The sequence below is a fragment of the Hippocampus comes genome, unplaced genomic scaffold (assembly GCF_001891065.2).
Source record: "Hippocampus comes isolate QL1 unplaced genomic scaffold, H_comes_QL1_v1.1 scaffold242, whole genome shotgun sequence".
Lineage (NCBI taxonomy): Eukaryota > Metazoa > Chordata > Actinopteri > Syngnathiformes > Syngnathidae > Hippocampus > Hippocampus comes.
The window spans coordinates 1,651,953-1,664,014 of record NW_017805385.1 but is presented as its reverse complement, the minus strand read 5'-3'; the positions used below and the strand labels follow the sequence as shown (position 1 = coordinate 1,664,014).

The following is a 12,062-nucleotide window of genomic DNA, read 5'->3' as shown; positions in this document are numbered from 1 at the left end:
ACACACATTAAGCACCACGGACATGCATAATGAGCGGTGGAAGAGGTGAGACAGCAGCCGTGATGTCCAAATCCTTCCTCAAGAGAGTGCCTGAGGAAAGTGTGTATGGCTTTCTATCATGGTCGGGACAAATGTTTGGATGCAGAGCGCATTGTGAGGACAAGTTGACTTGTCAAGGGACACAAAGTGTTAAAATAAAGTTGAATTGCTGTGCTGTGTGCAAATGTGGCCCCACACAGGCAACAGAAATATAAATGGGGAAAATGTGTACGTTTGCGATTGCTGGTGAGTCATTTAAGGCAAGTATCTTATTAATATGAAAACTCTCATGAGTACACTACTCCGCACGTTGCCATGGAAAACATCACACTGAAACTCCAAAAAGTTCTCTTAGGAAGTTGCAATATTTCTCATTCCTACACCAAAACTCATAAAACACATCTCAGTATGTATGTGAGATCAAGATTATTAATACGTGTTCTGTAATATTCAAACTATCAATGAGCATTTGATTTTGTTTCAATTCAATCAATTCATTGTCACTTGTGAAATAGGATTGTTCACGTAATGACACAATCCCTCTAAACCCATCCATGTCCCACTGAGCAAAATGCCTGTATCAGTTAAGCCATAGCGGAAGTCAACTTCTCATTGATGATGTCATCATTCCTCGATTGAACACTGAGTTCTTTGGAATGCAAAGTTGAGACTGGACCAAGAGTGCAGCTTCTGCTGGTTACAATGAAGGAGCACAATCCAATTAGTCTCTGGTTTTTTTTTTTGTTGTTTTTTTTTTTTTTTTTTTTTTTTAAATATGTGATTAATTAACAATTATGGTGAGTCCCAATTTTGTCTGGGACTCACCATAAGCAACTATAAAGCTTCTCTCCAGAGAAAACATTTCCTCCAAGAGCATCATAGACTTCATTGTGAATATACTAAGCTGCAAAGATTTGCAAAGAACGAAGTCAGGAAATAATTCTATTCTGTCGACATCCATGTGAACTCTGCTCGGAGTGGTGTGGTTTAGAATCCAGTGGCTGCACAAGAGCCACATAATGAAAAACTGTTGCTGGAGCCTAAACTATGTCTGAGTGTGGAGGAGCACAGATGGGGGACTTTTCTGCTTGAAAATAACAGCTTCTCAGCCTGCAAGAACTTCTATCCAGAAATGAATTTTAGCCCAGCCATGACAGCATTGGCACAGGATAATGACTTGGGCTAGAATTTATTTAAGTGAGCGCAGCAGATTTCTACGCTGTTTCAAATAGACGGCGCATGGTGGCGATTCAACTACAATCAATGCAGCCCTGTCAATATTTCAATCTGTCCAATCTGCCGTCGAAACATCAATAGACGACAAATTTGACAGATCATTCTCATTGACACATTCAGGACTGTCGTCACACATTCATCCCTTTCGTCAAAACAAAGCTATGAATGTTACAAAGCCGCCGCTCTTCCTGCCTTGTAATGACTGGCTCGGCTGGTGGGTCAAATAACCTTTGTGTACTTCAGGTGCGCTACTCGGCTAATCAAAACCTCAGTTCGACCAATAAAAGTGGCGGAACCACTGACGCGTGGAGGATTGTTCCTGGCAAACTTTGGCAGCCCTGCCTGCCCAAGTGTCACGTTACAGCGGCGGCAGAGGTAAACAGGAGCTGACACCTGTCACAGATGTTGCAGCTAGCCAGTGAGCTTGCCCACATATCTATCTGAGGCGATCTGTCAAATGCCATCCAGCTGATGCCAGTGAAATAAGCGGTGTCATTCGCGCTGCTTGAAACTGATCGTTCGGTCATGTGGAAATGACAGAAGAAGCAAGGCATTTGTTTTCATTGGACAGCGGAGGCTTGGGGGATTTTTCACCGTGGATTGCTTCACATTTATAATTATTTCCCTGTTTGGCTCCTCTTTAAATGATGCTCTTAGAGTTGTTGGTCCAAGAAAAAAAAAAAGCTTGTGTCTTTCCGATAAATACAGTACTTGGAATACACTTCTGCATTATCAGATGGCCGTTTGAAAATGCCTTGCATCAAACATCTAATATATAGATGACCCCCGACTACAAGTACAGATAAACACACAAATAAATAAAAATAAACAATGGCAAACACAAGGTTGGGGATATCAGGCTCTAGCAAGTCTTGGCATGATAGAAGGGGCTCAAAACACAAGTGGTGTCGTGAATTTTAAGATGTGAATCACACACTAATGCAACGTGTCATGCAGGAGTGATAGCCGTGTGTCTGGATCTATGAAGTGTCATGTCAGGTAGGACTCGGGACATGTGCCTGACAGTTTAAAATGCTAAGACCATGGCCAAAGTAGTTTAATAAATATAAATTCACTTTTATGTCCGACAGCTGTGGCCATTCCACATGAAGCGACTCTCAAAGTATAAAATGCATACAAAAAATAATAATAATAAATGGAATTTTGGGGTTTGAAAGTCATGTATAAATATTACACATCATAAGAATAAGGAATAATACATCAGTTCTCTGGTCAACTTCATTTTCAATCATCATCAGCATTGACAGAATGACCTGATCTACAATTTCCGTGATAGATATTTAAGGATACAAAGTTATTGGATCGATGTATGTGATACAAATGATAATATTTGTGTACAACTGGTGTAAACGGTTGGAGTACATGGTTCCGGGGCTAGAATTGACAAGTGTCTCCGATATTTTAAAATGATAGATTTCAATAATTCACACAATTGTAAAAGTGGTGCACTGGCTCATTGTTATTAGAGGGCTGTTTACCTCAAAACACATTGGAATAAATCCCATCAATCCTTTCAAAGTTACCCAGGATAAACCAATCAAACTCCCACAGCTGGCTGACTGGCCAATCCAAATTAACATTCATACACGCTGGTTACTTTTTCCTATTCACCACCAAATAGCAAATGCAATTGTGGGGTTCATTTAGGTGGTTGCTCTTGATTCAGATAAAAAGCGAATTGCCAATAGACAGAGTGAAAGCAAAAACAGGGGTATTTCATTTTACAGTAATGTAATTCCAAACTGCACATAGGGCCTTCGATTGCTAAATACAGTGCATGATATGTTAAACAAAAAGAGATTTCGAACAGGGAGCAATTTGACGAGATGGCCGAAGGGTGTGAAGACCAATTATGCCGCAAAAGAAATCTGCTTATCACACATGCCGGTGTGTTAGTGTGAAATCATGTGGCGAGGAACTAAATCTGTTTTCATAGTCTCATGAATAAAAGGAAAGGTAAATCTCATATTTCGATTTAACCACAGACTATAGGACAGGACACGGACCGTATCACCTGAGCATCTTTTGCAGTGGACCTAAACATCTCATTTAAAAGAAATAAATAAACAAACGTATCTTGCCTATCTTACATCCACTGGTTTTTAAATAGGGCCACAATATTCAGCTTCCTCTTTCTGTGTTTTGAAAACAACCGCCACTTGCTATCATACTTCCTGTGTTATAACGGATCGCTCATGCATATCTCACCATCAAACTAAACTTCCTGCTTCGTGTTTTATGACAAGCGCTCCCCTGGAATTTAAACAGGTTACAGTACATTGCGACACTGTCACGTTGCAGACACAATGTCATTTGTAAAATCCCAGTTAACATTTGGCAATTGAGATGATTATTTACGGGTAAAATGAAGGCATTTTCGCAACATGCAGTAAAATCATTTCCAACACAGTCTTGCCAAATACAGTATGCTACACGTACCCCTCAACTGTGCAAAAGGTGTAAAGGGCATGAGATCTTCAACCAGCAGTGGCTTCTATCTTACATGAGTGCACGCACATGCCAATACCAAGGCCTCGCCAGCTGGTGAGTTCACCCTTGAATGGCCACCCCCGGGCACTGCTGCGGTATGCATGCAGTTGTTGTAAAGAGTTCTCCATACTGGAGTTGCGCTGCAAAAAGGTCTCAAGTTCAAATCCAAGCTGCGGTCATTCTGTGCAGAGTTTGTCTGTTCTGCTTTGTGCTTGTCTTGTCTTTTTTTTTTTTTTTTTAAATCTGCCTTCCACAGACCAAAAACATGCATTTACTTTGCTGATTGCAGGAATTTGAGTGTGAACAGGTCCTCATAAATGCCTGACCTTAACTCCATCAAAGAAAATAGGATTTGGCATGAACTCGATCAGAGCCAGCTTTTCAATCTGTTCCCTCTGAACATATTATTGAAGAAAAAAATAAATCCACAGTATTCCACAGTTGTGGTAAATCTTCCAAGGAAGAGGCTATATTTGCAAAATGGAGATTGACTCCATCGTTGGAGTTTATGAAGCTAGGCATTGTAGCTATTGTTTATAATAAATGCACTGAAAACAGGATCTGTCAATAGGTAGATTTGCCCTTGACTGACCCGCCTGGGGGTCTTTTTGAACCATCGCCTGCTGTGCAGTAGGGAATCTGGGAGTCTACTCTTAAGGAACAGATGCCAGGGCACAGCAGCTGTTCATCTGGCATCAAACCAAGCCAACTGGATGGGCCCGCAAAGCAAGAACAAAAAACATCAACATGTGTTACTAAAACTTTCCCCGCATGATCGGAGAGTCACACGCACACTGAAATCAACAATTAACATTGAGACGTGAAACATACCATATGTATGATAATTAAAACTCACCTTGGAAAGATTGTCGAGCTCTCTCAACCAGCTCTTGTATGGGATAGCTGGCCAGGTCTCCTCTGGCATGCTTCGTCTTGCAGTAGGTACATGCATTCAGGCACCTGGACAAGTAGGTCGAGACACGATTGGGTTCATTATCAAACAAATAGAAATGCAGCATTTATTGTGCTTAGTTTTGCCTCGATAATATACAGTACAGCATGCGAGGGATGATTAAATGTGTTTGGTACTGTTGAAAGTACAGATCATTCCATATAAATGGCACCAATAAGTTTCAACGTTGGACTTCTGTATAGAGCAAACTTCTATTCTCAAAAAAACAAGACTTTAGTTCACAAATGAAGACGTTATGACAAGTCCACGTCTTTATTTATATTGAAAGTATATGATTAAAAAGTTCGCAAAATCTATAGAAAACTCTACTCAGGTGCGGGACACACCCACATGAAATCAGAAAAATACACCTACGGTGGAGCAGAACTAAGTTTACTGCTGAGCAGTTGATGACAGAAAGAATATAAAACATTCAAGAGGCGAGTGAGGGCAGCAAGAAAAGGGAGCACTGGAGCAAAATTGTAACTGTAGCGTAAAATCTATCTATAGCCCAAGGCACTGCAAAATCTTAAGGTCAGGTTAAATTGAGTTTATTGTTTGAATTTATTGCCACGTTACAATGAAAATTCTGCCCGACAAACGAAGAACCATCGGCTCAGCACTCTTGGAAACCTGGCCCACCAGGCTTAGACGCATTTCCTTCTTGATCAATAAATAGGATTGAAAATGGAGTCAAAATGATGAGCTTGTCAATTCCCATTGCTACAATCAAGTACCCCTGCATATTTCTAAGACAACTGTTTTTAAATTCATCTGATATGTTTGCAGTGGGACAGGACAGCAGAAGTTGACAAAAACACTCAACAAGACGAGCTCCAATGGACCAGAAATGAACAAGTGGAGTGGGGAGCAATTAAAATGTGATTCATAAGCAAGGAAGATCTTAATCTGAATAAAGGGGCTCCTTCTTCGCTTCTTCACAGTTGTCTATGTACAGTACGATTGGGGCAAGTTAGAGGTAAAAAGAAAAAAAAGAAATGATTTTGGAGTTCATCCATTAATGTCTGATATCTGACACTGAGGTTGGATCAGTGAAAGACACATTTTGGTGCAAAAATCGTTGATGTGGTTTGCAATTTGCTACAGCATGTCAAGAATGTTTCATCCAAATGTCTTAAAATACCCAAACCGTGACAAATAATTGACCTCAGCCCAGTTTCTTTAATGAAAGAACCCTCTGTTGGCTCACTGTGTGCCTTTTGTACAAACCATATTGAAAAGCTTTCTGTGTTTCTAAATCGCCGTGTGGAATAAATTGCCTCGACAAAAACGGCTAACCAAAGATTTATAACCAGAAAAGGCTGTGCTTTGCAACAACTAATTTGATGAGGGTATATGTGGGATTATGACAAAACTATTCTGTCTGCTACCCAGAAAAATCAAAACAGCACACATCGCATTGTGGCTTCACATCAACTGACCTTGGACCCAAAGAGATACAAATATCTGGTTCAAATAACAACGCTTGCATGCGGCTGCCAAAGCATGCTACTCTTTTAAACGCGCGCTTCTTTCTGAACTCCTCATCCCAAGTAATCGGGTTCACACCACGCCATTTGAATTTCAGCTTTCTCTAGTGCACAATACGTGCACTTGAGGGGTGGGCTGGAGGTACAAGTTTGATTTGAGTTTTCCGCCCCAATCCCATATAGAGATACTACAGTGTCACATCTGAAGTTGAGCTTCCCTGAGTTCGCACGATTGGAATTCAAGAAACCTCAGCGCACGCCCACTTGTATACCGCCAAGCAATCGAAACTTAGTCACGTCAAAATTACCCACACAGTCCATAAGAATTTTATGAAAGAGATCTTGAAACGGCTATTTCCACTATTTCAAGGTCCTAATCCATCCTGGGGCACGTTGTAGTTGACCTTAGTTGTATTAGTGTCATTTAAAGTTGTCATAGTGTGAATTTCAGAGCCAAAACTGCTACAGATGAATTAAGAGAAAAAACATTTGTCTCACCACTGGTGCTTCCTTTGATCACTAATTTTTAACACTAACCACCATCTCAAAATAAATTAAAACCCTTCTTCCAAAGTTTATTTAAAGCGACCATTTCTAAATTATTGTTTGAAAGAACACTTTAAGAAGCAGTGAGAGATTAACACAACAGTGCTTCGGTAATCCTTCAGAACTACAAACCACAATCATCGAGGCATGTCACCAAAGGCAAGAAATTGAGTCGAAAAGTAGTTGTGTTTTAATCTGTCTATCCCTGCCACTCTATGCGTTGCTTATCCCAGTTGAGGGCACTAAAGATGGCAGCTAGGTCACATAACCTCGATGTGGAGAAAACAGAGACAGATGGGACCCTGCAAACACTCACACACAGACATACACCACAGCCTCCGCCACCACCAGGGGGTCCATCCATCTTAATGTGATCAGGCCCAGCTGAGTGGATCACACCAACATTAATCTCAAGAGACAGTGGTCTACTAGCTTGAGCGCCTGTATATGTGTGTGTGTGTGTGTGTGTGTGTGCGTGCGCGCGTATCAATTCTGCACATGTGACTTTGTCAGCGCGCTGTTGCTGAGCATTTGTCCAATATCACGACAACGCATTAGCAGATTCGACATCCCCATCAGCCCAAACAAAGTGCGACAACGAGTCAGCGCTCGGACAGAAAAAGAGGTTGGAAAAGAGGAGCGGTGTCACAGCATGCCTGGACGAAACGCAAACGCCTGCCATGCATTTGAAGTTTGCTGGCCCCAAGTGGGAACCAGTTTGAATTTTGAAACTTAATCCCTGTCAACATCCGTATGACAGCAAAAAAACAAATGCTTATATGTTGTTTACCCCCTTATCAACGTGATTTCCCCCTTCTGTTTCCTACTGGCTAATTAAACCACAGAGGTAGCTGGAGCACTTGACAACTGTGTAGTTCATCAATGTGCTACAATGAGAGGGGCTTCCTCCCCAGTGTGTCTGGGCCTGGTTTGTGTGCACATGAATAGGTGTGTGTGTGTGTGTGTGTGTGTGTGTGTGTGTGTGTGTGTGTGTGTGTGTGTGTGTGTGCGTGCGTCTTTGTTAAAAGCACTATTGTGTTGAAGTCTCAAAAAAGAAAACCCTGTGGTTTCTCTATACATTTGTAGACCTCCCTTGACATGCGCGCGCGCGCACACACACACACACACACACACACACACACACACACACACACACACACACACACACACACACACGAGCAGTTTCCTTTAGAGGGACTCCCTTGTGCAGCATCTTAAAGACGCAGACTTGGAGACGGTTAAGCAGGAAAAGGTTTTCTCAATGATAAGCACTTAGAGTTTGCACATTAATTAGAAAACTGCTCCATGCATAAACAAATTGGGCCATGTGCGCATGCGTTTTGACGGTGTTTGCACGGTGCCGGCTTGAGAACACAATTACCAAAACAAAGCGTCGACTCCTCGGGTAAACTGGCGAGTTTTTCAATTGTAAAGCAGGGTTATTCAGTGCACTTACTGTTCACGCCGAGATAGGGTGGAGTTGGTGAATGAGCAAACAAAACCTTAAACTGCCATTATATCGGCGAACAAAGCGGAGCTCGACAAGTGCACAGTTAAGTCACCGCAAGGCAAAGTTGGGAGTCAAAGAATATAGAGCAGCATAACTCAACAATGAAGCCAGACAGAGGGACATTTGTAGAGCATTTTTAGACAACGGGAGGCGGTTAAATCATTCTAATGGCAGCAATGTTCAACAATGCTATTACTAATACATTGGACATTTTCACGCGCTTGTTCAAGACCCGAGCAGTTGGTAAGATCTTCAAAACAATGTGGCCCCTGCCGAGTTGTTTTCTCTTTTGCCAATAATTATCTCTGGTCAAGATATCAATGCTGAGACACAGACGCACGAGGTTCCCTCACAGTTCCCATAATAGAATTTCTGTGTTTGCTTTTGTTGAATCTGAATATGCATGCAGCCTGACCCAAACAGCAAAGCTCAAAATTTATTCAATCAAGCCTTTGTGCATGAATTTGGTCACGCTAGCGAGCGAAACTACTGCGTGTGAATTTGACAAAAGGTCACAAGATGACCTTCGAGATCTACGACAGAAGCCTTGCTTGTTGTTTTGGCTCGCAGAGAAAGAGCACGTGCACAGTGCATGGGTGAGAGACCACAACCTCATGTCAACATGGGACGTCTGAGTGTTTTCATAACTTCTTGTTTTGACTGTCGGCAGACCTCGAGACTGTTTTCACTACGTCAATCAGGTCATTGTTGCAAGACAAAAATGGTTTGGAGCATAATTAAATAACCAGTGACTCTGATTAAATATTGAGACTCATTAAAATAGGTTATTTGGTTGAGATTTTACTTGAGATGGGATATTTTACATTCACCACGCTTGATTTAGACAATATGTATCATGAACACAGTAAAAGTGAAAGCCATAAACTCCAAAGACCTTGCAATAGGCTTCGGTTAAATTTCTCTCATGCAATAATACCTCAGCATAATTTGCAAAACTTCAACTTGGTCGATAACTACATATTAACTACAGTCGAACCTCGTCAAAGCGTACCCCAGGGGACATAGCGAAGTTGTACATTATAACAGTAGTTCACTGTAACCATTTCTGATAAAATAGCCGACAACTACGACGTATAATACAGGACGAACATTGATGGGTGTAAAAACATGAACACATACATACAAGCATGTTTTGATTTGTATTTGACTTCAGCTTGGTTTTTGGATGATTCCACGACCAGTGTTGACAAAGAGAAAATATGGTGCCATGGAACCAGAAATGGAATTGATAGTGGCATACCAGGAGTGCGTCTCTGTTCTGACAGAGGCAAAAGACAAGTGTGTTTTGTCTTCATGTGATGAGAAGCGCCTTCCAGGGACCGGCAGTAACATTCCGCACGTTGGCAACCATGTGTGTGTCCATTATTCACCACCACAGTTACGGATAAGTACACTATTCGTATCATTGTGCAGCAAAACTTCTTTTTACACTTGAACGGCCTTTAAAAAGTGCTTTGCGTGAGGTCAAGAACCATCCGCTTCATTCAAATTCTATGCATCAGTCAATGTCAATGCTAGTCTATGGTTTTTACGTTTCATCATATCGGAGTTAATGTATTTCCTGTGCAGTCAATAAAGGTTTTATGACAGCTTCAGCGGTGGAATGGATTGGAGGAAATTTCTATTATTTTCAATTTGGGTTGGGGGGTGTTGTTTCTGAATCTACAATAGACAAAACAGAGGTACCAAAGTGAATGCGCCATGGCGTCAGATCCATAGTGGATAATACAGTTTACACTCTTCCGGTTAGGCTAACTATTCATATCTCGAGTAAACAGTATGAGCCTTGCAAAGACGGATTTTTATTCCATTCTAAAGGTAACAAAAAAAGAAACACCGAAAAGTAACAACACCATGAACATTGTTGTAATCCAATCTGCACATCGTCATCCACATTCAACAGCGTTTTAAGGAATCCGGATTTCCCACCATTGTTTAACTCACTCATCACTTACCGGTACATGTACAGTGGTATCTCTACTTACGAAATTAATTGGTTCTGGAAGAAATTTCTGAACAAGAAAATTGTGTAAGTAGAGACGCGATTTCCATGTAAATGCCCGAATCCGTTCCAAGCCCCCCCCGTGAGAACTAAAAATTAACTCTTGATATGGATTACAAAGATTTGATGCATCCGATGATGACATTCGTTTCTATTGAGGTAAGACGGGGAAAAGCTACCTATAACGTGGCGCAGTGCTACATTCACACTGTGAGCTTTTTTCTTGATTTGGAAAAGATAGCCTGTACAATTACCATTCCTGCCTGTTTTTTTTAGCAACGTGGGAGATTCCGTGCAAAGAGCCCATTGTGTTCAACCTTAGAGATTCCGCTGCATTTGTCACTCTTAGTGTGCGTCTCCTTGGTATCAAGTGAGGTGAGCTGAAACCAAAAAGGTAACAAGAGAAAACTACAGACCACTGCATCTTCCAAGAGAATCAAAATCCTCATTTCAAGACATAAAAAAGCAGTCACGCTTTGTTTGACTCTGCTGGATGACTTGTGAAATGTGCAAGCTGTGAAAAAAATTGGAGTCCCTGCTGAGACAGCTAGCCATCAACAACAACCAGCACACTGAAACCAAAATCATGATTGCCTCATTGCTGCTGTCGACTCACCACTTGGGCTGAAAACAATAAGTCAAAAATTATGGGCAGTATTCAAAATGAACACGGGGAGACAACTGCTGCTGTCGATTCCATCGTGACTTCCAAAAGTTGTCAAAGTCAACTTGGCAAGGGTCTTGCCGACGTCAAATTAACAAGTTCACAACTTTGAGCTGACTGGGGAAATTTCAAAACTTGGAGGGGAAACATGAAAAACCTGGCGTATTCAAAGACTCTGAGACACAATCTGTTGTCTGAATGTGTGTGCGCGCGTGTGTGTGTGAAGTGTGCTTTCCTGTGACACGCTGGTGTTAATTCGGTTACTCGGGGGTTCTGTAGCGTAATGTCTTGTAATGACATACAATCTCATTTTGTCCAAGGAGACACATCAATCTTTTGGATTTACTGCAGGGAGCAGAGGCCCTCCTGGTCTCCCAGTGACTGAGGGAGGTTGAGTTGTTTGTGTGTGTGTGTGTGTGTGTGTGTGTGTGTGTGTGTGTGTGTGTGTGTGTGTGTGTGTGTGTGTGTGTGCGCGTGTGTGTGTGTGCCTAACACACATTTGTGTGTTAAACAGCGGGAAAGAGGGAAATGGAATAATATGTTCAGACCACTGGAGCTGAAAACTACCCATACATTGGTTTGATAAACATCAGGAAGGCCACTGTGGTGCACTGCCAGAGGAGGTGGAGGTGTGTGACAGAATCGACTTTTGTGTGTTGCTCTTGGGTCGAAGAAAATAAATAAATAAATAAAATATTTGTGGTTTTCTTTGTGTATGTGTGAGAGAAAACATGCAAGTGCCAAACGTAATGTGATTCTGTCGACATTGTGCATGCAAGCATTGTCAATTTCTCATTTCGGAAATCCGTGTAAACACCCCTTTTCCGTTATGTTTGTCAACTTTTGATTCAGAGTCTATTTGATTGTCGTGAAAACACTTTGACCTGAGTGCCAACATTTCTGAAGCATGTCAACACCGTATTTATTGTTGGCCTTGGCTTCGTATGACATTTTAACAAAACAGACCAAAAAGAGAGGGGAATTGCCAACCAAGTGTGACAAACAGAAATACGTACGTTACAGCTCAACTGTCAAGCAGTCGTTTATTCATGATTTTGAGATGAGAGAATGGTCACTTAAGTTTGAACGGA

The 12,062-nt window shown here is 41.5% G+C and overlaps 1 protein-coding gene across 1 annotated transcript in view; it reads right to left on the bottom strand.

Annotated features, from left to right (window-relative positions):
• The window catches only part of cdkal1 (CDK5 regulatory subunit associated protein 1-like 1), a 201,470-nt gene that overhangs the window by 105,381 nt on the left and 84,027 nt on the right, over nucleotides 1-12,062 (bottom strand). Inside the window, exon 8 of the mRNA XM_019872988.1 lies at nucleotides 4,643-4,746. Within this exon, the coding sequence (XP_019728547.1) occupies nucleotides 4,643-4,746 (104 nt within the window). The remainder of the gene's footprint in view (nucleotides 1-4,642; nucleotides 4,747-12,062) is intronic.